The sequence below is a fragment of the Heterodontus francisci genome, chromosome 7 (assembly GCF_036365525.1).
Source record: "Heterodontus francisci isolate sHetFra1 chromosome 7, sHetFra1.hap1, whole genome shotgun sequence".
In the NCBI taxonomy this organism is placed as follows: Eukaryota; Metazoa; Chordata; class Chondrichthyes; order Heterodontiformes; family Heterodontidae; genus Heterodontus; species Heterodontus francisci.
In genome coordinates this window covers 75,131,911-75,158,889 of record NC_090377.1, presented here as the reverse complement: position 1 = coordinate 75,158,889, position 26,979 = coordinate 75,131,911, and the positions used below count along the sequence as shown (strand labels likewise).

Below are 26,979 nucleotides of genomic sequence, written 5' to 3'. Positions count from 1 at the left end.
ATTGGCACCCTTCACCACTGGTGCACAGAGCATCATTGTGTGCCATCTATAAGATTCACTGCAGCAACTCACAGAGGCTCCTTCGACAACACCTTCTAAACTCATGACTATCATCTAGAAGGACAAGGGCAGCAGATGCATGGGAACATCACCACCCTGCAAGTCCCCTCTAAGTCACACACTATCCTTGGACCTATATCACCGCTCCTTCACTGTCGCTGGGTCAAAATTCTGGACCTCCCTTCCTAATTGCATATGGGAGCTCCTACACCACATGGATTGTACTGGTTCAAGAAGGCAACTCACCACCACCTTCTTGAGGGCAATTATGGATGAACAATAAATGCCAGCCTTGCCAGAAACACTCACATCCCATTAACAAATTTTTTAAAGAAAGGTGGACCTACTGTCTTCTGTGATCTGCCTTCCAGTGATCTGTATCAGTGTTCCCACATAAGTAATCCTTATGGTTCCTACAACTGATCCCATGATTGCTTAAAAACTTTACTGAGATTGCCCAAATTCATAGGGTTAATTTTCAACTTCTCTGCCTGGGCAGTAACCTGGTGATTGTTGAACCTGCCTAATTTCATTATTGATTTTGTGCAATTTAATGGGTTGAAAATCTGTTCAGTATCTGACAATGGGTGATGCCGCCTGCCAGATTATTCCCCCAGCCCCTTTGCACTCACATTCTCCTTTTTCCTTGCTCAAACTTTGGTTCTAAATTAGCAGTTTCATTTAGGTCATATAATGGCTGATTTTTAAAAAAAAATTGGATTATTGCTTGGCATCTCACAAAGTAATTTTTTTGAGGTTAGGGTTCAAATGTATTACTGAGCCAGTGATGATGTTTATTGTGCTTCTGACCAACACTAAAGCACCTATGGAAATGCTTAGTGCTGACATTGAGGGCAGAAAATAGGAAAGCATTATATTCATTGCTCCCATCCCTCGCCTGAAGTGCAAAATAAATCTCAATTCACCTCACATCCCTGCAAATACCCAATTCAGCTGCAGGCTTTTGTAACACTTCAACTCCACTAGGACTGTAATATTTTTTTCTATGAATATGACTTACTTAGAGTTGTCTAAAATATGTTATGTAAAATTGCACCCCTCCACCGCCTTTGTTCGGCGGAGTTTCATCTGTTGACTTTTTTTTTAAATTAAAATAAAACCACCCAGTTTGTATATTGTTCATTCAAACTTGTTCATTCTTTAAGTATTTGGATCAAGCTGTATTTGTAAAGAGGATATTCTGCCTTGCAAGACTTTGATGGGTGTCCGTTCACAAACACTGTTACTTCACTGTGTATCAAGCAAGTATATCAAAACATTTATTAGAAAGCTGGTTGACATTTTTTTTCTGTGCAACAGGAAATCTACATTTTTTAACGTTCTAACAAAGAGCCAGGCAGCCGCAGAAAACTTTCCCTTCTGTACCATTGATCCCAATGAAAGCAGAGTGCCAGTTCCAGATGGGCGGTTTGATTTCCTCTGCCACTACCATAAACCTGCCAGGTATGTTGATTGCACGTTAGTACTCCTTTGGAAATTTGTTTCTTTTAGGAAGGAGATATTAGAAAACTAAAGCATTTTTATTTTGAAAAAATTAGCTTTTCAGATGTGCAAGAATTAATAAATAACTTCTCTGGATGTCTAATATCAAAAAAAATTACTGGAACTTTTAATTATTTGTGCCTTGAAGCATCTTCAGTAACTGCTGACATTGTATTTCATTGGCTTTAAAGTGCTTTGAGAGGTCCCGAGGTCATGAAAGGCGCTATATAAATGCAGGTAAAAATAACTTGCATACTGTTTAATTAAGTTGTTATTTACTTTGGCTGTTTTTATTAGAGGCCTACTATCCGACCCGACCTGAACCCGACGGGTCCCGGCAACATGTGTCGGGTTCAGGTCGGGTCGGGCCCATCTTCAGGCTCCGGCTTTTGGGCTCGGGATGGGTTGGGCCAAGTCCAAGTTGGGTCGGGTCGACACGACACGCAGGGTCAGTGCTGTGCCGGTAAGTATTAAAAATAAAATACTTACCTGAGCTGGGAGTCTGGGACGAAACTGAGTCTGCGCAGTAAGCGTGTGATGTCACCATGATATCATCACGCATGCTCGGCAGCTTCGTGGAGGTTCTGAGTCGGGAGGTAAGTAAAGGGATGGCCGGGTTGGGCTTGGGGCAAAAGCGGAGGGACTTGGGCCGGGTCAGGCTCTGGTCCACAGTGGTTTGGTTGGGTTCGTTTGCTCGACCTAAAGTAGGCCTCTAGTTTTTAAAAACCTGCAGTTGTTCCTGTAGAAACTTGTACCTTGGAATGCTAATTTGTAGCTGTGTTTGGAAAAATTTTAGTCAATTCCATCAAGCTTGATGTGAGCCTTATCAACTGTACTCTGTGTGCTTGGGCAACCTTTCGCATGATTTAGTTTTCATTTAATGCCTTCATAGTAGTGGCTTGTATAAGACTTCACCCACCCTCTATCCATCTTCCCCTCACTTATTCATCTGAGTGTCCCATCAACTGTTTTTTTCCCCTATAGTTCAGGAGCAAAACCTGTTAATTCTCGGACATTAGCTGATGCTTTTTCTTTGTTTCTTTGTTAATCGTCACTGTCAGTCTGTACGTTTATCCGAACTTTTTTTCTTCCTCACTTGAAATTTGATAATATTTGCACATTAAAGGAGCACTTTAGGTTGTAAGAGCCCTCAAGCGACAGGATGTTTGGTGAAGGATATGCGAAAAATGTCATGTATGTACAGCAGGAAGCAACTTTCAATTTAACTAAATTGGGCTTGACAATTACTGGAATGTCTCCTGAATGTTAATTTTAGAATTAACAAATGTAATTATCCATTTAATGGTGTTATGACCGAGATGGGAGGAGTGCACTATTTTTATTCTAGTCCCATTTCTCCACAGGTCACAACATATATTTAAATTTTTCACTTACCGATACGGTCAATCATACACTCTATTTTTCCCAGAATAAAAGACACCTACCAGGTTTCTTTAATAAACAACAAAATTATGATGTTTATTCTAAAACAAGTCTTAACCAGTAATGAAGTAAAGTATAAACATACAGATTGAAATAGTACAGTTCCCTTTTTACCTTAGCCCCTCACTCACGCACATGCACCGGTTAACCAGAAAAATAAAAGGGATTGTTGTTTAGAGCTCTGTTACAAACAAAAATAAATACTTGGGCTCAATACTTGCTCATTTTTGAAGAAACAGCAGATGACATATGTTGTGTTCCAAAACTGACATCCAAGTGCACATAGACGGGTCACAGGGATCTTTTAAAACAGTTCGTTTTAGGTGGCATTGAGAATAAATTTAGCAGGCTTTCCTTCAAAGACAGGAGGCGAGCTGAGTTGACACAGTGGACTTCTCAGAGTCTTTTAGAGAAGTGCTTGAAAGCTGAGCTGGGTTGTAGTCTTCTCTCCTTCCTTGGGAATTAATTTCTCTTCTACAGTCTTTTTAAAGAGATGGAACAGGCTGTGCTGAGCTGAACTGGGGGTTCTGACCTTCAGTTTAAAAAAAAACTCCAACCCCTTTTAAACCATTCATTCCCAACTCCAAACAATTCAAAAGTGCAACCGGAAACAGAAAGTCCACCTACTGACCTGTCACTTCACTGCACACATCTCCCCTCCTCTCTTTCTTCCCCCCCCCAGTTACCAGGGTTTCTGTTCTATTTTTAACTTGAGTCATGTGACAATCACTAAATGATGTTGCCACACAAGTCCTTTCAATGTCCTCTTGATGACCCTCTTGAAAAAAAAAAGGTCCAACATTTCTTCAGTTTGACTATGAATTCATCAAAAAATATTTTTAACAAAAAACAGAAGCACTTAAATGACAATGGTGGAACGGAATTTATCAATGACCTAGATATCTCAAAGCACCCCATGTCCAATGAACTACTTCTGAAATGTTACTGTTGTAACGTAGTGAAACATGACCGTCAATTAGTTCACAAAGTCTCTCAACCATGAAATAAATTACCAGATAATTTGTTTTTAGTATATTTTTTCATTGAAGAGTTCTGTGGCTGATTTTGATTCTTTGGTCAATAAGTATTTTGACCTTTCTTATGTAGTGTTGTCCAGTACATTAGCCAAGAACCATATGTGGTGAATTGTGAATACAGATGTGGCGAATTAAATTTATGATTAGCAAATTAAAAATGAGTAATAGACACCAAAGTTGCACGTACGATTGGCCCATCAGAGTTTGGAAATTTGTGCCAAATTAGGCTGGTTTTGTGTTTGTTTGGGTCTGGATGGTCACCTCATGTGCCATAAACTGCAGGGCTACGGACCAAATGCTGGAAGATGGGATTAGAATAGGTGGATTGTTTTTCGGCCAGCACAGACACGATGGGCCAAGTGGCCTCTTTCTGTGTCTTAAACTATCTATGATTCGATGATACATACTCTGGCAGTTTCTTAATTGAGCTCCTCTCTTTCAGAAGCAAATTACTCCTCACAGCAGCAAAATAAAGCTGAGAAGCCAGTAGCACATTGAACGACATTTAGAGGCTCAGCAGGAGGTGGGGCATTGGCTGTCAGCTGGAATAGGTCACCTTGAAACTTGAACCAACTGCGTAACAGAGCAGTCACAGCAGCCAAGTCTTAACAGTGAATGTTCCTTGTGACTATCCTTTCATCAGCACTTCTCTCCCTGGCGAGCCAAAGCTCCTTTCTTTCGCTGATTAAGATCCCCTGGCTCAAATAGTGGGTGATTTTAGCCCAGATTACAAGTTCAAAGTTACCTGTGTGTAGCACATTTCCCATCCCCCGACCCTGCTTTTTTCATTGTTTTCACTGTGCTCAAATTTGACTTCATGGGCTCCTGGATTTTTCTGCCATCAGGACTAGACATCACTGTTGAGACTTGGCTGCTGTGACTGTTCTGTTACTCGGTTGCTTCAAGTTTTAAGGTAACCTGTTGCAGCTGACAGCCAATCCCCCCCCCCCCCCCACCTCCCGCTGAGCTTCTAAATGTAGTTCAATGTGCTACTGGTTTCCCAGCTTTATTTTGTTGCTGTGAGGAGTAATTTGCTTTCTCCTGGGCCAAAATATATTTTTCTGCTGGCATCTGGACTTTTTAGTGACTTCTAACATCACTGGCACGTTCTATGGAGACTTAATTCTCTGCTGGATTGTCTCTATTCTAGTATCTGGCCTTTTCTTTTTGTCCTCAGTTTTCTCCTCCTCTGCAGGGAAGTTTTCACTATATGCTGAGCTACCTGATAGAGTCATAGAGTTTTACAGCACAGAAACAGGCCCTTCGGCCCAACGAGCTTATGCCAACCATCAAGCACCTGTCCTAACTAATCCCATTTCCCCGCACTTTGCCCGTAGCCTTGTATCTTATGGCGTTTCAAGTGCTCATCTAAATATTTCTTGAATGTCGTGAGTGTTCCTGCCTCTACCACTCTTTCAGGCAGTGTGTTCCAGATTCCAACCACCCTCTGGGTGAAAAAATTCCTCCTCAACTCGCCTCTAAACCTCCTGCCCCTTACCTTAAATCTCTGCCCCCTAGTTATTGACCTCGCTGCTAAGGGAAAAAGTTTCTTCCTATCTATCCTATCAATGCCCGTCATAATTTTGTATAGCTCAATCAGGTCCCCCCTCAGCCTTCTCCGCTGCAAGGAAAACAACCCCAGTCTATCTAATCGGTCTTCATAACTGAAATGCTCCAGCCCAGGCAACATCCTGGTGAATCTCCTCTACACCCTCTCTATTGCAATCACATCCTTCCTATAGTGTGGCGACCAGAACTGTACACAGTACTCCAACTGTGGCCTAACTAGCGTTTTATACAGCTCCATCATAACCTACCTCCTTGCTCTTATATTCTATGCCTCGGCTAATAGCGGCAAGTATCCCGTAGGCCTTCCTAACCATCTTATCTACCTGTGCTGCTGCCTTCAGTGATCTATGGACAAGCACCCCAAGGTCCCTCTGATCCTCTGTACTCCCTAGGGTCTTACCATCCATTGTATATTCCATTGCTTTGTTAGACCTCCCAAAGTGCATCACCTCACACTTCTCAGGATTAAACTCCATTTGCCACTGCTCCGCCCATCTTACCAGCCCATCGATATCGTCCTGTAGTCTAAGGATTTCCTCCTCACTATTTACGACACCACCAATTTTCGTGTTGTCTGCAAACTTACTGATCATACCTCTTATATTCACGTTTAAATCATTAATGTACACTACAAACAGGCTTCCAGCACCGATCCCTGCAGTACACCACTGGTCACAGGCTTCCACTCGCAGAAACAACCCTCGACCATCACCCTCTGCCTCCTTCCACGAAGCCAATTTTGAATCCAATTTGCCAAATTACCCTGGATCCCATGGGCCTTTACTTTCTTAACCAATGTCCCATGCGGAACCTTATCAAAAGCCTTACTGAAGTCCATGTAGACTACATCTACTGATCTGTTCCTGTTGGTTCCCATTCTGCTGCATTGCTGCCGAATGATCCTTACTGCTTTCCAAGTGACAGTCTTGGCTCAGTAGTGGCACTCTTGCCCCTTAGTCTGAAATGTTGAGCGCTCAAGTCCTGTAATAATACTAGTTCCTTTGATATGTGAACAATTGTAAGATTCATAGGACTGCAAATAATGTCCAAAGAAAGCATGTGTTATATCTACTACAGGAGCCACACCTACACACACCCATAACTCCCTGGTCATGTGTGATGTGACATCACTTCATCCAGTGACCTTCAGGTACAGCTTCTTAAGATGGTCTTAAGGTCGTCCCAACAACAAGTCCCACTCCAGAGACTTGGATAAGACATTAAATGGAAGTCCCAGCTGTCCCCTTTATTGGGTGTAAACACTGTTTTGAAGAAGTGCAGGAAAGTTTTCTCCAGTGTTCTTCTCAATATTTATCTCTCAATTAACATCACTAAAACATTATCTGGTTATTATTTCATTACTGTTTGTGGGATCTTAACTGAGTATAAATTGGCTGAAGATGTCTCTGGCACCTTCTGCTTGAGCACCTCACCTTGTTTCACCCATTTTCTGTCTCCTTTGTAAAATTCTCATTCTCTACCTTCACACAAACCCCATTCCTAAGTTCTCAGATATTTTCCCTCCTTTCCTCCATCAGCCTCTGCACTGTAATATCAGCCTCTGTGATTTTAAATCCCCATCTCAAATCATCTTACTGTCTGTACTCTGAGTTCTCTTTTCCATCATATATACTTTCCTACCCATATTCACAGCCACCACCTTAACCATGTCATCTCGTGACCCTTCTAATCCTATTGTCTGAATCACAGACAAAGCCATCTCTGTTCACTTGCATGTACTCTGCAGTTCTCCTTCCCTGTCTGTCCCTGGAAAGAAAAGCTCTTCCTCAATTCACTTAGAAATGAGCTGACCATTTGTATAGCCTGTGACCCTCTGTGATACCTGCAGCTGTCGATCGGCTTAATTACTCATTTGCCGCCACCTTTGATGTCCTTGACCTTTTAAACCCTTTTTACCTCCATCCTCGCCAGCAATTAGTGTGAGAAGCTTGTGGACATCTTTGTCACTAAACGAGCTGATATTGTTATTGGCTTCATCATCTTGGGTATTATCTTCTTCCATTTCAAAGCTGCTGTACTCAACCCCTCCTGAAAAGTACACCAGTGATCCCTCTGTCCTTGCTACCTCCTCATCTGTTTGCGCTCAAGTACTCAAAAAGTGTTAATACAAAAGCAAAATACTGTGGGTGCTGGAAATCTGAAACAAAAACAGAATGTGCTGGAAATACTCAGGTCAGGCAGCTTTTATGGAGGGAAAAACAGAGTTACTGTTTCAGGTCTGTGACCTTTAATTAGAACTGTCAAAAGTTAGAAATGTGATGGGTTTTGCACAAGTGAAAATTGGGGTTGGGGAGGAGAAGAACAACAAAAGGGAAGGTCTGTGATAGGGTGGAGGGCAGGACAGATTAAATGACAGAAGGTTTCATGGTACAACGCCAAAGGGAGCAGTAATGGGACAAGTAAAGAAACAAGGTGTGTCTGGATGAGGTGTGAATTGCAGGATAGCAGCCATCTAAATGCAAAATAAAGGGATTATGTAAGAAATAAGGGGGGAAAACCAACAAAAAATGAAAAAAATGGGGGCAGAGGTTATGATCTAAAATTATTGAACTCAATGTTGAGTCCAGAAGGCTATAAAGTGCCCAGTTGAAAGCTGAGGTGCAGTTCCTTGAGCTTGCGTTGAACTTCATTGTAGCACTGGAGCAGGCCAAGGACAGAAAGGTCAGAGTGGAATCAAGGTAGAGTATTGAAATGGCAGATGACCGGAAGCTCGGGTATGCTTGCAGACTGAACGGAGGTGTTCCATAAAGCAGTCACCTGGTCTGCGTTTAGTCTCCTCAGTGTAGTGGAAACCACAGTGTGAGCAACGAATACAGTATATTAAATTGCAAGAAGTGCAATTAAATCACTGTTTCACTTGGAAGGAGTGTGTAGGGCCTTGGATGGTGAGGGAGACAAAAAGCAGGAAACTACAGGCCCGTTCGCTTAACATTTGTCTTGGGGAAAATGTTAAAAGCTATTATTAAAGACGTTATAGCAGGGCATTTAGAAAAATTCAAGGTAATCAGGCAGAGTCAAATGGTTTTGTGAAAGGGAAATCATGTTTAACCAATTTATTGGAGTTCTTTGAGGGAGTTACAGGTGCTGTGGATAAAGGGGAACCGGTGGATGTATTGTACTTAGATTTCCAGAAGGCATTTGATAACAAAGGTTATTGCAGAAAATAAAAGCTCATGTAGGGGGTAACATATTGGCATGGATAGAAGATCGGCTAGCTAACAGGAAAGAGAGAGTAGGCATAAATGGGTCATTTTCTGGTTGGTAAGATGTAATGGGTGGTGTGTCACAGGGATCTGTGCTGGGGCCTCAACTTTTTACAATTTATATAAATGAATTAGATGAAGGGACTGAAGTTATGGTTGCTAAATTTGCTGATGACACAAAGATAGGTAGGAAAGTAAGTTGTGAAGAGGGCATAAGGGGGCTACAAAGGGATATAGATAGGTTAAGTGAGTGGGCAAAGACCTGGCAAATGGAGTATAATGTGGGAAAGTGTGAAATTGTCCACTTTGGCAGGAAGAATAAAAAAGAAGCATATTATCTAAATGGTGAGAGATTGCAGAGCTCTGAGATGCAGAGGGATCTTGGTGTCCTAGTGCATGAATCACAAAAGGTTAGTTATGCAGGTACAGTGCGTAATTAGGAAAGCTGCTAATGTTATTTTTATCGCGAGGGGAATTGAATACAAAAGTAGGGAGCTTATGCTTCAGCTATACAGGGCATTGGTGAGACCACATCTGGAGTACTGTGTACAGTACTGGTCTCCTTTTTTAAGGAAGGATGTAAATAGAGGAAGCGGTACAGAGAAGGTTTACTAGACTACTACCTGGAATGGGTGGGCTGTCTTACGAGGAAAGATTGGACAGGCTAGGCTTGTATCCGCTGGAATTTAGAAGAGTAAGAGGCGACTTGATTGAAACATATAAGATCCTGAGGGGGCTTGAAAGAGTGGATGTGGAAAGGGTGATTCGCCTTGTGGGATAATCTAGAACTAGGGGTCACTGTTTAAAAATAAGGGATCGTCCACTTAAGACAGAGATGAGAAGAAATGTTTTCTCTGAGTGTCGTGAGTCTTTGGAATTCTCTTCCTCAAAAGGCGTAGGCAGCAGCGTCTTTGAATATTTTTAAGGCAGAGGTAGATAGATTCTTGATACGCAAGTGGGTGGAAGGTTATCAGGGGTAGTTGGAAATGTGGAGTACACATGTTCAGCCATGAACTTACTGAAGGGCCGAGTGGTCTACTCCTCTTAATTCGTATGTTTGTATGTAAGATGGGAGGTAAAAGGGCAGGTGTTGCATCTCCTGTGCTTTCATGAAAAGGTGCTGTAGGAAAGTGAGGAGGTATTGTGGGTGACTGAGGAGTGGACCAGAGTGTTGCAGAGGGAGCAGTCCCTTCGAAATGCTGAAAGCAGAGGGGAGGGAAAGATGCGTTTGGTGGAGGTATCATGCTGGAAGAGGCAGAAATGGCGGAGGATGATCCAGTGAATATGGAAGTCAGTGGCGTGGAAGATGAGGACAAGGGGAATCCAATGGAGGAGAAAGAGACACAAAGGGGGGGGGTGGGTGGTGAGAGAGAGATACAGAAAGCGAAGCGGAGGAGATAGACGCACACTCATAGAAAAGGGTGGGGGGGGAGAGACATACACAAAGGGGGGTTGGAGAGAGAGAGACACAAAGAGAGGGGGGCTGAGCGAAACACACACAAAGGGGGGGTGGTGAGAGGCACACACAAAGGGGGGGCGGGGGCACAGAGACACACAAAAGGCGAGAAAGCGACACACAGAGGGGGGCAAGAGAGATAGACACAAAGGGGGAGGGAGAGACACAGAAAGGTGGGGTGAGAGCGATATAGACACACGATGGGGGGAGAGAGACTCTCACAAAGGGGGGGGGGAAGACACTGAAGGGAGAGAGAGAGACAGAGTGGGGGGGGGGGGAGAGAGACACAAAGAAAGTGGGGGAGGGAGAGAAACACACAAAGATGGGGGGAGAGAAAGACACAAAGAGAGGGCGGGAGAGACTGAGACTCAGAAAAAGAGGGCAGGAGATAGAGACACACAAAGAGAGGGGGGAGAGAGACACAGAAAGAGAGGGGGGTGAGAGAGATAGACACACAAAGATGGGGGAGAGAGAGTGAGAGGCAACGTGGGGGAGAGACACGGGCGAGAGAGACACAAAGTGGGGTGGACGAGGGAGATACGGAAAGGTGGGGGAGAGAGACACAGAAAGAGAGGGAGACGGAAGGAGGGGGGGAGCGAGAGGGGGAGACGGAAGGAGGGGGGGAGCGAGAGGGGGAGATGGAAGGAGGGGGGGGGGAGCGAGAGGGGGAGACGGAAGGGGCTGAGGAAGAGCGAGAGGGGGAGACGGAAGGAGCTGGGGGAGGGTGGCAGGGAAGAGAGAGAGAGACAGAAGTAGCGGGTGGCGGGGAAGAGAGAGAGAGGGAAGAGAAAGAGATTATGATCACTCCTGACAGATGGGCATCTCTGGAATATTCCATCGCTATGTCAAGTGTGCAGCCAGAGATTGAGTACTTATACAAGCAAAAAAATGCCAGATATGTCACTAAATCAGTGTGCAACATAGAGATGAGAAAGTAAGTCAATAAATTAGTTTTCTCATTTCAAGCTTCTTCATGAAAATGCACTTTTGTTGTTTTGATAGTAAAATACATTTTTAATGCCTTAATCTGTCCGAAATTTTCTCCCCGGACCCCTATGTAGGACAAAAATTGTAATGTGGTCCTCCATGCAAAATGGTTGGATGCCCCTGCTCCAGAAATATAGCCTAGCGCTTGATTTGCTTATTTTTAGGGCCTGCTTTTATTATGGCCTTGCTAACCTGTGGCGCAACTTTTGTTCTCCTTGGAACAGAGAAGGCTGAGGGAAGATTTGATTGAAATGTACAAAATTGTGAGCGCCTTGATAGAGTGGATGTGAAGGGCCTGTTTATCGTGGCAGAGAGGTCACTGACTAGGGGGCATAGATTTAAAGTGATTGGAAGAAAGATTAGAGGGGAGATAAGGAAAGGTTTTTTCACCCAAACAATGGTGGGAGTCTGGAACTCACTGCCTGAAAGGATAGTAGAGGCAGAATCCCTCAACTCATTTAAAAGGTGTCATAACCTGCAGGGCTATGGACCAAATTCTGGAAGGTGGGATTAGACTGGGTGGTGCATTTTTCAGCTGCCGCAGACACGATGGGCCAAGTGGCCTCTTTCTGTGACGTAAACCTTCTGTAATTCTAATCATCTCAGTCCCAGGACATCACTGCAGGAGTTCCTCAGGGTGGTGTCCTAGGCCCAACATGTTCAGCTGCTTCATCAATAACCTGCCCTCTGTCATAAGGTCAGAAGTGGGGATTTTCAACGATCATTGCACAATGTTCACCATTCGCAACTCCTAAGATACTGAAGCAAACTGTGTCCAGATGCAGCAGGACCTGGACAACATCCAGGCTTGGGCTGATAAGTGGCAAATAACATTCATGCCACACAAGTGTCAGGCAATGACCATCTCAAACAAAAGAGAATCTAACCATCTCCCCTTTACGTTCTGTGGTATTACCATTGCTGAATCCTCCACTATCAACATCCTGCGGGTTCCCAGTGACCAGAAACTGAACTGGACCAGCCACGTAAATGCTGTGGCTACAAGAGCAGGTCAGAGGCTGGGAATTCTGTGGCGAGTAACTCGCCTCCTAGCTCCCCAATGCCTATCCATCATCTACAAGGCACAAGTCAGGAGTGTGATGGAATACTCTCCACTTGCCTGGATGGATGCAGCTGCAACAACACTTAAGAAGCTTTACCCCATGCAGGACAACGCAGCCTGCTTGATTGGCACTCCCTCCTCCATCGATGCACAGTGGCAGCAGTGTGTACCATCTGCAAGATGCACTACAGCAACTCATCAAGACTGCTTCGGCAGAACCTTCCAAACCCGCGACCTCTACCACCAAGAAGGACAAGGGCAGCAGATGTGTGGGAACATCCCAACCTGCAAGTTCTCCTGCAAGCCACATGCTATCCTGACATGGAACTATATCACCGTTGCTTCACTGTTGCTGGGTCAAAATCCTGGAACTCCCTTCCTAACAGAACTGTGGGTGTACCTATACCTCAAGAAGGCATCTCACCACTACCTTCTCAAGGGCAATTAGGGGTGGGCAATAAATGCTGGCCTAGCTAGCGACGTCCACATCCCATGAACGAGTGAAAAAAAGAGAAAATTAATTCTGACTTGGAGATGAGGAGTTAATAAGGGACTGCCAGCATGGTCTGACTAATCTGATTTACTTTTATTTGTATTAAAATTTCACATTCATGGCTGGCAGCTTTATTTCCAGGAGATCCCCATTTTGGATGAACAAATTAAATATAACTACTCTTTCTTGTACTTAGAGTCATAGTGTTATACAGCACAGAAACAGGCCCTTCGGCCCATCGTGTCTATGCCGGCCATCAAGCATCTAACTATTCGAATCCCATTTTCCAGCACTTGGCCCGTAGCCTTGTATGCTTATCTAAATACTTAAATGTTGTGCGGGTTCCTGCCTCTACCACCTCTTCAGGCAGTGCGTTCCAGATTCCAACCACCCTCTGGGTGAAATCATTTTTCCTCAAATCCCTCTAAACCTCCTGCCCCTTACCGAAAATCTATGCCCCTTGGTTCTTGACACCTCCACGAAGGGAAAATGTTTCTTCCTATCAAACCTATCATTGCCCCTCATAATTTTGTATATCTCAATCAGGTCCCCCCTCAGCCTTCTTTGCTCTAAGGAAAACAATTCTAGTCTTTTCACTCTCTCTTCATAGCTGAGATGCTCCAGCCCAGGGAACATACTGGTGAATCTCCTTTGCATCCTCTCCATTGCAATCACATCCTTCCTATACTGTGGTGCCCAGAACTGTACACAATACTCCAACTGTGGCCTTACTAGTGTTTTATACAGCTCCATCATAACCTCCCTGCTCTTATATTCTATGCCTCAGCTAATAAAGGCAAGTATCCCATATGCCTTCCTAACCACCTTTATCTATCTATGCTGTTGCCTTCCGTGATCTATGGACAAATACACCAAAGTCCCTCTGACCCTCTGTATTTCCTAGGGCCCTACCATCCATTGTATATTTCCTTGCCTTGTTAGTCCTCCCAAAATGCATCACCTCACACATTTCAGGATTAAATTCCATTTGCCACTGATCGGCACATTTATATCGTTCTGTGATCTAAGGCTTTTCTCCTCACTATTTACGACACCACCAATTTTTGTGTCATCTGCAAACTTACTGATCATGCCTCGTATATTCACGTCTGAATCATTAATGTACAGTATAAACAGCAAGGGTCCCAGCACCAATCCCTGTGGTACACCACTGGTCACAGGCTTCCAGTCGCAAAAACAACCCTCGACCATCACCCTCTACCTCCTGCCACTAAGCCAATTTTGGATCCAATTTGCCAAATTGCTCTGGATCCCATGGGCTCTTACCTTCTTAACCAATCTCCCATGCTGGACTTTATCAAAAGCCTTACTGAAGTCCATGTAGATTACATCAACTGCTTTACCCTCATCTACATATTTAGTCACCTCCTAGAAAAATTCAATCAAGTTTGTTAGACACGATCTCCCCCTGACAAAGCCATGCTGCCTATCCCTGATTAATCCCTGTCTCTCCAAGTGAAGATTAATACTGTCCCTCAGAATTTTTTCCAATAGTTTCCCTACCACTGATGTTAGACTCACTGGCCTGTAATTACCTGGTTTATCCCGGCTATCCTTCTTGAATAATGGTACCACATTCACTGTCCTCCAGTCCTCTGGTACCTCTGCTGTGGCCAGAGAGGAGTTGAAAATTTGTGTCAGAGCCCCTGCCTTCCTTGCCTCACATAACAGCCTGGGATGCATCTCATCTGGGCCTGGGGATTTATCGACTTTGAAGCCAGCTAAAACAGCAAATACTTCCTTCCTTTCACTGCTAATATGTTCGAGTATATCACAATCTCCCTCCCTGATCTCTACACCTACATCGTCCTGCTCCATTGTCAACACAGATGAAAAGTAATCATTTAAAACCTCACCTATGTCCTCTGGCTCCACACACGCATTGCCACTTTGGTCCCTAATGGGCCCTACTCTTTCCCTGGTTATCCTCTTAGATTTAGATTTTTAGATTTAGAGATAAAGCACTGAAACAGGCCCTTTGGCCCACTGAGTCTGTGCTGACCATTAACCACCCATTTATACTAATCCTACACTAATCCCATATTCCTACCACATCCTCACCTGTCCCTATATTCCCCTACCACCTACCTATACTAGGGGCAATTTATAATGGCCAATTTACCTATCAACCTGCAAGTCTTTTGGCTGTGGGAGGAAACCAGAGCACCCGGAGGAAACCCACGCAGACACAGGGAGACTCCACACAAACTCCACACAGGCAGTACCCAGAATTGAACCCGGGTCGCTGGAGCTGTGAGGCTGCGATGCTAACCACTGTGCCCTTAATATATTTATAAAATGCTTTAGGGTTTTTTCCTTTATCTTGCCCATCACTGTTTTTTCATGTCCCCTCTTGGCTCTCCTGCTTACTTTTTTTTTTAAGTACTCCCCTACACTTTCTATATTCCTCTAGTGCCTCCGCTGTTTTCAGCGCTCTGAATCTGCCATAAGCCTTGTTTTTTTTTTTCCTGATCCAATTCTCTATATCTCTTGACATCCAGGGTTCCCTGGACTTGTTCGTCCTACCCTTCGCCTTAACGGGAACATGTTGACTCTGAACTCTCACTATTTCCTCTTTGACTCCCACTGGTCTGATGTAGACGTTCCTACAAGTAGCTGCTCCACTTTGGCCAGATCCTATTTTATCATATTGAAATCAGCCTTCCCCCAATTTATTATCTTTATTTCCGGTCCATCTTTGTCCTTTTCCATAACTACCTTAAATCTTAGAATTATGGTCACTATCTCCGAAATGTTCCCCCACTGACACTTCTACCACTTGTCTGGCTTCATTCCCTAGGATTAGGTTCAGTACTGCTCCTTCTCTTGTGGTGGCTCAAAAAGCTCTCCTGTCTGCATTTTAAGAATTCTGCCCTTTACGCCTTTTGGACTAAGTCTATCCCAGTTGATATTAGGGAAGTTGAAATCCCCAACTATTATTACCCTATTATTTTTACATCTCTGAGATTTGCCTACATATCTGCGTCCGTCTCTCTCTCTCTCCCTGATGGAGGCCTGTAGTACATGCCCAGCCAAGTAATTGCCCCCTTTTTGTTTTTAAGTTCTACCCGTATGGCCTCATTTGAGGAGCCTTCTAAGATATCATCCCTCCTTACTGCAATAATTGACTCCTTGATCAACAGTGCAATGCCACCTCCTCTTTTACCCCCTCCCCTGCCACGCCTGAAGATTTTATACCCTGGAATATTGAGCTGCCAGTCCTGTGGTAGCAATAATATCATATTCCCATGTGCTAATCAATGCCCTCAATTTATCTGCCTTACTAGCAAGACTCCTTGCGTTAAAATAGATGCAATCCTGCCTTGCATTTTTCACTAGTGCCTTAACAGGTCTGTATTTGCTCTGCCTTCCAGACTGACTCAGTTTCTCTTCTATATTAGACTGTGCATCACCCCCTATTGTACCTCCACTCTGCATCCCATCCCCCTGCCAAATTAGTTTAAACTGCCCCCCCCCCCCCCAAACAGCACTAGCAAACCTCCCAGCAAGGATGTTGGTCCTGTTCCAGTTCAGATGCAACCCGTTCAACTTTTACAGGTCCCACCTTCGCCAGAAACAGACCCAGTGATCCTGGAAACTAAAGCCCTCCCTCCTGCACCATCTTTTCAGCCACGCATTCATCTGCTGTATCCTCCTATTCCTATACTCACTAGCACGTGGCACCGGGAGTAATCCAGAGATTACAACCTTTGATGTCCTGCTTTTTAATCTGCTACCTGGCTCCCTAAATTCTTGTTGCAGGATCTCATCCCTGTTTCTACCTATGTCGTTGGTACCAATGTGTACCACGACCTCTGACTGTTCACCCTCTCCCTTGAGAATGTCTTGCAGCCGCTCTGTGACATCCTTAACTCTTGCACCTTCGAAAGTGGAAAATGTCTCCAGGTGTTTCACAGGGAAGAAACTATACCGAAGTTGATAATGTAGATTATAACGGTAAGTATCTTGGAGACAATCTGACAGCAATCAAAGCTTTGGGGATAGAGGATGTTTTTTAACTGCTGGGTACAGCATATGATGGCTGAGCTGGAAGAGGCCTTGGGATACATGTTGTCTCTTCTGTAATGTTGCTGGAGTGGTTTTGGAGAGAAGTGAAGACGTGACATTCATGTAGGTTTAACTTATTTACTTGATTGTGGTGTGGTGGGGGAATAAGTACTTTGAACAGGAAGTACTCACAAACTTTACTATCGCTTTAAGATGTATCTGCCTTGTTATTGTATGTTGACTGTTGGAACTTTTCTAATGCTGGGCATTCAATCAATTTGAGTTGTATATTTCTATAAAAGTGTTGATTTGATATTAAATTGCGTCTGTGAATTCAGCTGTACAGAAACCAGTCTGAAATAGATTTGTTTGTCTTTGTGAAACGGTTCTTTAGGTGCTAGAATGGGCAACGGTAAACTGTTTTTAACATTCATTAAGGAAAACTATAATTTTTCTGCATATCGTAAGATTTGTTGCATGAGGTATCTAATGATAAAGCTTCTAATATTACAGTAAAGAGTAAAACCTCTTTTCAGTGCCTTTAGTAGAAAAGAATCACAATGTGTATCATTAATTATACCATTATTTACAACTTACAGTAAAATAGATTAATTCCAATACATAATTATGAAAAGTTTCTGATATAATTGTTCAGAAAAATTGCTAATTGCTCCGCTAGTGGCTGATTAGGATCACTAATTGTAAAGTGAGTTAGCATGCAGTCCTGATTGACCTGAGAATATATGATCTTCATACGACTTTCGGCACACTGAGTAGAGCCTAGCTTGGTGGGCTCTGAGCATGCACATGATAGTGTTGGTATGATACTGCTGCTTGGGAGTGCGATGTGTGGTGGTCTGTATTTGTTATCATATCAGAACCTGTGCAGTTTCACCAAGCCAAAGGTTCTTTGCTGCTCATATTGGGTCCGTTGTTGACTAAAGTTTGGGATAAGGTCTCCAGCCCTTTACAAGGCTAAGTTGTGTTCAGTCTTGTCTGTCCAGGTTTTCTGTTGGATTTTAAGTTTCCTAGGGGCACATGGATATGTTAACAGTTTTCAGTACCAAGTAACATACCTCCAGAAAATATCATACAGAGCAAGCATTCAAAAAGAAAACTATGCTCTTTAACTAACATGTTGCATCAGGAACTAATCCTTTGCTCCCGAGACATCTATATAGAGATCAAATAAAGCAGGAAGAAGAGCATTATGACTAAAGCATAAATTGAAATTGCTTGGTGCTGAACATGTTCCCTAGATGGACTGTGGTTTTTTTTTCATTGTCATTCTGCATTGACCCGTGTGACATGTTGCGCGCATCAACAGCAAATTAAAGAACCTGCATTTTAACGGTGTCTTGCATGGCCTCAGGACATACTAAAGTGCTTCACAGCCAATGAAGTACTTCTGAAGTACATTCACCATTACAATATGAGAAAACATGAAAGTCAGTTTGTGCACAGCAAGGTCCCAAAACCTGCAAAGAACTAAATGACCAGATAACAGGGAATTCATCAGATGAACTTCGAAACGTCCATATGAATCTCTCTAATGGGTCGATGGACTTGATTTACCAATTTATATAGGGCCTTTTATCCTAGTGAAAATGTCCCAGGGTGCTTCACAGGAGTGTTATTAGATGCTTGATTTTAGAATAACATGACACTAGGCCTTTTTGGGATAGATTCTTTATCATTAAAGGTACCTTTAGGCCTCCCTTGCTTTTATGTAACACCCGGAAGCTCTACAGGTGATCTTCCAATGGCTTTGAACTGCTTTATGCTTTCTGTCAATGGCTTGATAGATATGCCCTAGTAATGTTAATAAGCCCGAGTAATGGCCTGCCTACTAGAAATAATATGTGTTTTGTGAAGTATCACCATGAGAAGATCAGAGATTTATATTGATTTCACAAGAGCAGCACAAGATGGAACCATGTTCAACATAGTATTGCAATAACAAGTCAGCTTGACTTTGCTAACACTGTCACCTCTGAGTTAGCAGGTTGCAGCTTCAGGTCCTGCTCTAAGGACTTGACCATGTAATCTGGCCTGACATTTAACTGCAGTATGAAATAAATATTGCATTGTTGGAGTTGCCTTTTTTTGTTTTGCATCTCCTCCAGAGGTCCCAAGTGTCCATTCAGCTGGCAGTATTTGAGTAAGAATGGGGGAATTACTGTTGGTGTTTTGGTAACATTTATTCGGCAACCAACGCAAGTAGACTATCTGTTCACCTATCCCATTGCTATTTGTGGAACTGTTGTGCAGGAATTGACCAGTATATTTGCTGACAGTATGATAGTATGTAAAATGTATTTAACTCTCTTTCGCTTTCTTCTCTCTTGCTCTCCTCACCCCCCCACCATCTTACTTTCTCAATCTCTCTTTCTCTTTCCACCCACCCATACACACCCACCCACCCCACACTGAGCTATTGAGTTCTATGACTTTTATAATGTGTTCTCAATGTACCTAGATTTTATGTTTTGGGTTTACTATTACATTTTTGATTTGAGTCTGATGTATAGATAGGCAATTTTAACATTGTTAATTAACTTTTACAGTAAAGTACCAGCATTTCTTAATGTGGTTGACATAGCAGGACTTGTGAAGGGTGCCCACGCCGGTCAAGGCCTCGGAAATGCCTTCCTCTCTCACATCAGTGCCTGTGATGCAATCTTTCATCTTACAAGTATGTATATCTACATATGTAATCCACTATCACTTGAAATGTCATTTGGTCACAATATTGTCTAATTCTATATTCTCTCTTCATTCTCAATCTCCATGTTAGTTAGTTCTTGCTGATTTCACGTGTTAACTTCACTCATTCATAGAATTCTTGCCTCAAGGTCAAAAGCTACTGGGTTGAGGCACATCATCTAGGCTGATACTTCAGTGCAGTTATGAGGACATGCTGCATTATTGGAGTTGCTGCTGTTTGGCTAAAATGTTAAACTATCTGCCTGTTCAGGTGGAGTAAAAGATCCTAAGCACTTTTTTCTTTTGGCTTTTCTTCAATGTCGTGGCCGTGACCAACATACCAACCATGCCACCAGAATGGATTAACTGGTTGTTTATCTTGTTGCTGTTTCTGGGTCCTCTGTGTGAAAATTGACTGTTAGATTTGTCCACAGAAAAGTGACTATACTTATATAGAATTTCATTGAGGTAATTTTCTTTAAACTGGAGCTGTGAGGAGAGAAACTGAGTCATCACATACCTGTAACATTTTTGTGCTCATAAACTTCTGAAAATAGATTAAAAAGAAAATACACCATGCAGGTTTTAAAATTTGACCATGTTCAAAGTATCTTGGAAGGGAGGAAAATTACTGAATAGAAAAAGCTAGCAACTAAAGAAAAATATCCCATCTGTTCAACTGGTACTGATGCATTGTGGGAAATTATGCACTTTGCAGATGCTCAGACTACAAAATCTAGTTTCAACTGAGTCACAGCTTCAGGCACAAAATATCCAGTCCATTCTCAGGATTTTGGTAGATCTGAGGCCTTCAGGTACTTTACTAAATCTGTTAAAGGATGCAAGAGACTGCAGTGGATACATTTAATCATACCATGAAATTTGTAATGTTTTGATTCTTTTCCTTAAACTTTCATTTTGGACATTAAAAATTTCAGTTTTTAGTTCAGTTCATTTGTTGGGGGGGTGGGCGGGGGTTAGGGGTGGAATGGCAATGAAGAAAATTTCAGAGCATTTTGAATGATTTGTGGACCTTGGTGGCTAGATTATACAATTATGCGGTGATGCACTCTGGCTACAAAATAGCAGTTATTGTATGATGCCCTGAACATTCAAAAATATACTGGAGTAATTGGAGTAATGGGTACCATAGGTAGTTGACAGGTTTTCCGTAGAATCTATGCCTACATAAATGATTTAGTATTTACATAGTCATTCTCTTAAGATGATGCACATGGCCTAAAGGCTACACTCCAAATTAATTTAGAGGGGTTAATTGCAGGAGGATGGAGAGGAAAAGGGAGTTGGGAAATGAAGAGAAATTTATACAAAATGATGAGAATGTAGAACAGCTGTCGTGGAGTGTTTGAAGTAGGCAACATTCATGCCAGGCAATGACCATCTTCAACAACACAACATAAGAAATAGGAGCAGGAGTAGACCATGCAGGTCTTGAGCCTACTCCGCCATTCAATACGATCATGGCTGATCCTCTGCCTCAACCCCATTTTCCTCCTTGCTCCCCATATCCCTTGATTTCCTGAGAGACCAAAAAGCTGTCTATCTCTGCCTTAAATATATTCAATGATGGGGCATACACAACCCTCTGGGGTAGAGAATTCCAAAGGTTAGCAACCCCTGAGTGAAGAAATTTCTGCTCATCTCAGTCCTAAATAATTGGCCCCTATCCTGAAATTGTGCCTCTGTGTTGTAGATTCCTCAGCCAGGGGAAACAACCTCTTAGTGTCGGCCCTATCAAGCCCCTTCAGAATCTTGTATGTTTCGATGAGATCACCTGTTCTGAATTCCAGAGAGTATAGGCCCAATTTATTCAACCTCTCATAGGACAACCTTCTCATCCCAGGAACTAATCTAGTGAGCCTTCGCTGTACTGCTTCTAATGGAAGTATATCCTTCCTTAATAGATTCTTGATAAGCAAGGAGATGGAAGGTTATCGGGGGTAGGTGGAAATGTGGAGTAATCAGTTTAGCTATGAAATTATTGAATGGCGGGGCAGGCTTGACGGGCTGAGTGACATCCTCCTGCTCCTAATTCATATGTCTGTATGTTCATAAATATGGAGCCCAAAACTGCGCGCAGTACTCCAGGTGTGCTGTCGCCAAACAATTGTAGCAAGATTTGCTTTTTCTTGTACTCCAATCCACCTTGCGTGCTATTTGCCTTGCTAATTGCCTACTGCACCTGTATGCTAACTTTGTGTTCCTTGTACAAGTACACCCAAGTCCCTCTGAATAGCAACATTTACATGTTTCATGCCTTTTAAAATTATAAAATTAAAAAAATATAAAAATAAACTATTCTTGCTGCCAAAGTGAAAAACCTCACGCTTCCCCACATTATACTCCATCTGCCACCTTGTTGTCTATGCACTTATCTTGTCTATATCTCTTGGCACCCTCTTTGTGTCCTTCTCACAGTTACATTCTCACCTAGTTTTGTATCGTCAGCAAACCTAAGGTACATTACTCTCAGTCACTTCGTCTAAGTCAACCAATTCTCTATCCATGCTAACGCCATGAGTTCTTATCTTGTGTATTAACCTATTGTATGCACCTTATCCAATGCCTTTTGGAAATCCAAATATACTGCAGCTCCTGATTCCCCTTTATCTACCTACTAGTTACATCCTCAAAAAGCTCTAATAAATTTGAAGTACACTATTTCCCTTTTGTAAAACTACGTTGACGTTATCTGATCAAGTTGTGACTTTCAAAGTGCATTGTTAAGACTTCCTTAATAATAGAATCCAACATTTTCCCAACGACAGATGTCAGGACTGGTCTGTAGTTTCTTGTCTTCTCTGTCCCTCCTTTCTTGAATAGCGGTGTAACATTCGCTAACTTTCAATCTGCTTGGCCTCTTCTAGAATCTAGGGAATTTTGAATAATCATAACCAGTGCAGCCACTATCTCTGCAGCTACCTCTGTTAGTACCCTCGGATGTAGGCCCTGGGGATTTGTCAGATTTTAGTCCCTTAAATTTCTCCAGTGTTTTTTCTCTGCTGATATAAATTACCTTAATTTCTTCAATCTATTCAACCCTCTATTCCTGGTATGTACTTTGTGCCTTCTGCTCTGAAGATTTGTTTGATATCTCTGCCATATACGCATCCCTGATGATAATTTCTTCTGTCTCTGCCTCTAAGGGACCAAGTTTTACTTCAGCTACCCTGCTCCTTTTTGTATACTTGTAAAAGCTGTTACAGGAGAGACAGTGGTGTAGTGGTAGTGTCACTAGACTAGTAACCCAGAGCCCCAGGGTAATGCTCTGGGGACATGGGTTCGAATCCCACCATGGCAGATGGTGAAATTTGAATTCAATTAATAAATCTGGAATTAAAATCTAGTCCAATGGTGACCATGAGACCATTGTCGATTGTTGTAGAAACATATTTGGTTCACTAATCTGCCGTCCTCACCTGGTCCTACTCCAGACCCACAGCAATGTGGTTGATTCTTAAATGCTCCCCTAGCACGCCACTCAGTTGTCTCGAAACCACTACAAAGTCTAAGAAAAGGAATGAAACCGGATGGACCACCTGGCATCGACCGAGCCACTGGAAACAACAACGGCAAACCCAGCCCTGTTAACCTTGCAAGTCCTCCTTACTAACATCTGGGGGCTTATGCCAAAATTGGGAGAGCTGTCCCCCAGACTAATCAAGCAAAAGCCTGACATAGTCATACTCACGGAATCATACATTGCAGACAATGTCCCAGACAGCACCATCACCATCCCTGGGTCTGTCCTGTTGGAAAACAGAGTTGGTGGCACAGTGGTATACAGTCGTCCTTGGAGTCCTCAACATTGACTCTGGACCCCATGAAGTCTCATGGCCTTAGGTCAAACATGGGCAAGGAAACCTCCTGCTGATTACCACCTACCGCCCCTGATGAATCAGTGCTTCTCCATGTTGAACGCCAATTGGAAGAAGCACTGCGAGTGGCAAGGGTGCAAAGTGTACTCTGGTTGGGGGACTTCAATGCTTCAATGCCCATCACCAAGAGTGGCTTGGTAGCACCACTGCTGGCCAAGTCCTAAAGGATATAGCTGCTAGACTGGGTCTGCGGCTGGTGGTGAGGGAACCAACAAGAGGGAAAAACCTACTTGACCTTGTCCTCACTAATCCACCTGTTGCATATGCATCTGTCCATGACAGTATTGGTAGGAGTGCAGTGCCACGTAAAATCCTGACGTGACTCCCAGGCCCGGTGGAGGTGGGCTCGCCCCCGACTTTTTGGCTGGTGGGTGGGGCCTCCTGCCCGATGTAAAATTCTGGCCCATTCTCTGTAATGGTGATTAGAGATCTAAAACATTTATCTCTATTTGTGCCACTAGCTTATCCAATATTTTATGAATGCTTTGCGCATTCAGATAAAGAGCCTAAAACCTTGCCATGATGTTGAGTTTGCATTACCATCACTGAATTCCCCATAATAACATCCTGGGGGTCACTATTGGCCAGAAGCTCAACTGTACCAGTCACACAAATTCTGTAGCTACTAGAAGAGGTTACAGGCTGGCTAGTCTGGTGAGTGGCTCACCTCCTGACTCCCCAAGGCATCTTCACCACCTACAAGGCACAGCAGGAGTTGTAATACTGTCCATTTGCTTGGATGGGTATGGTTGCAACAACGCTGAATTAGCTCGACTCCTTCCAGGACCAAGGGGTCTGCTTGATCAGTACCTCATCCACCAGCTTAAACATCCACTCCTTCTACCACCAGCAGACCATGGCTGCAGCATCTAATATCTACAGGACATGGCTGCCTTTGGCAACACCTTCCAAGCCCATGCCCTCCTACACCTAGACGGTCAAGGGCACAAAGTGCATGGAAATACAATCAGCTCCAAGTCACACACTAACCTAGCTTAGCCAATACAGCGTCACTGGATTAAAATTCTGGACCTCTGTACCAGAATCACCACATGGACTGCAGCGGTTCAAGACAGCAGCCCAGCATCACTACCTCAAGGGAAACCGGAGCGGGGAATGAATGCTGGCTTTGCCAGGAATGCCCATATCCTGAGAATAAATATGAAAAAAAGCAGATAGTTGTGATATATTTAAGGGTAGTCTTGATTTAGACATAGGAACTGTGATTTATGTAACACCTTTCATGTACATAGGATGTCCCAAAGCACCTTACAGCCATTGTAGTTCTTTTGAAGTGCAGTCACTCTTGTATGAAAAGCAACAGCCAATTTGTGCAAGCAAGTTCTCACAAACTGCAATGATCAGATCATCTGTTTTTAGGTATAGGTTGAGGGATAAATATTGTCCAGAACACAGCCGAGAACAACATCACCACCTAGCCCCGCCCACTCCATTGGATAGAAGAGCAATGGGAATGACCTGGAACTCGCTGTCTATGAGGGTGGTGGAGGCAGAGACAATCCATGAGTTCAGAAGGAAATTGGCTGGGCATTGAAGGAAATAAGTTTGCAGGGTTATGGGAATCGAGCAGGAGAGTGTGATTAACTGGATTGTGCCGCAGAGACCAGTATGAACTCGATGGGCCGAATGGCTGCCTCCTATGCCGTAAATGACTGGCTCTGAGTTGAGGTTTTGGGCTGGTGGGGCTGCTGTGGGGGTATCTGGTGGGCAGAGAATAGGGAGAAGCAGCAGAGTCAGCTGAATTAAAACAGAAAATGTTGGAAACACTGAGCTTACAGATGCACGCAGACGTTTTGTGGACTTTGGAACAGCAATTTGCACTCATTGGGAGTCTGATGCAGCATTGCATACTCTTTAGGGGATCCAGGACCTCTGGTGTCTCTTCAACCAGTCAGATTAGAGAATCCTCAGAGGCACAAAGAGCCGAAAACAAGAAGTGTAAGATAGAATATTTAATTCAAAGTAAAATCATGTACAGAAAGATGAGAGAGACAGGAAAAGTTAAAATACTTGACTTTTAATTTAATTTTTTTTTCCAACAATAAATAAAATCTGAAGGACTGAGACTCGATCCTTTTAAAAGTAAGTTTTCAGTGCCAGAGAAGTTGTTAGATAGTGCCGTTTAAAAATTCACTTACACTTGAATGAACGAGCCCTAACTTTTTTCTGGGAAGTTTAGTGGCCATTTTATCTGCAGCACCTGTGGAAGAGTCTGTCACTCTAGAATTGGCCTTTATAGCCACTCCAGGCGCTGTTTCACAAACCACTGACCACCTCCAGGCGCTTACCCATTGTCTCTCGCGACAAGGAGGCCAAAGAAGAAGAAGAAGAAGAAAAAAAAGAGTAAGTACTACAACTTCATGCCCTTCATGTTTTTCAATGCAGAGTCTCTTAGCAAGGTACAGGTGTAGCAAAGCCTGTGGAGGGCAAATCGAAGAGTAACTTCTGAATTCTGCGTTTAACTGCGCGGATGCTGGAAATTGCTATCCGGTTTACTCTGTGATGACATTGAGTGCTGACTGGCTCACTGGTATTCCTGCTGAAAAATATGGGCCATGGTTTTCTGAGCAAATGGAAAAATGTACTTTTATGACATTTTTGGCATGTAGAGGTTAGGGCATCAAACTTCATTATGTTGGAAATAGTGGAGTTAATTTTTGTTCTGCATGAATTTGATGTTTTGACTGCTTTGTTGTGAGACCAGCAAAAAAAAAACTTAGCAACTTTTCATAGTTCTTGAGACACAAGCTTTGTTACTTTACTTGTGGATGATCAGCAACACATAAGCATACATTTTGCTATGTGGGTGAGCTTTCTGTGTACTGGAAGGGTTTGCTAAATCTGATGCACTAGGCTTATTAACAGCTTGTTGATATGTAAATTTACTGTCAAACACTTCATACAATTACTGTTGTAAAATTATGTTAATTTTAGGGTACTTAAAAATGAAGGGAAACTTTTTAAACTGCACATCTCTGTGTATATGTTTGAAACAACTGGTGTTAATTTCAGAATGCACCATACTGTGAAAGTTATCTAAGGACTAAGACTACTATGTCCGTCTTCTCACTTAAATGGCACTTTCCTGCCTCCCCAGCCCCCCCAGACAAACGTTTAAATTCTAAAAGCATGCTGATCACTTGTCACCCATCAATGGTAGCATGAAAATTACTTGTGGTACAATGCTTGCAAGAAAATCTTTTGTGTGTTAGACATCAGCTTTGTTTTACACAATTAAAGTATTACACGCTAGAATAATTTAAGTTGTATGTGCTAAATGGTGATGTAGTCTTTCTGTAAAGGCTGAATTTGTTTGCTGAGGCTGGGCAGCTGTTGACTTATCCTTTGTGTGAAGGAGGTTTGTCATAAGTCATTTTGCTTTGTCACTTGCATTTTGTGCTAAAAGCCTACATTTTATAATATGAAAATGTTACTTTAATTCTTCAAAAATAAGAAATTAAAATGTATCTTCATTTTGTAGTTTCTCAA

The 26,979-nt window shown here is 42.9% G+C and overlaps 1 protein-coding gene across 1 annotated transcript in view; it reads left to right on the top strand.

Annotated features, from left to right (window-relative positions):
• Positions 1–26,979, top strand: part of ola1 (Obg-like ATPase 1) — a 246,597-nt gene that overhangs the window by 35,978 nt on the left and 183,640 nt on the right. Inside the window, exons 3-4 of the mRNA XM_068035439.1 lie at positions 1,381–1,524; positions 19,432–19,559. Coding sequence (XP_067891540.1) covers positions 1,381–1,524; positions 19,432–19,559 — 272 coding nt within the window. The remainder of the gene's footprint in view (positions 1–1,380; positions 1,525–19,431; positions 19,560–26,979) is intronic.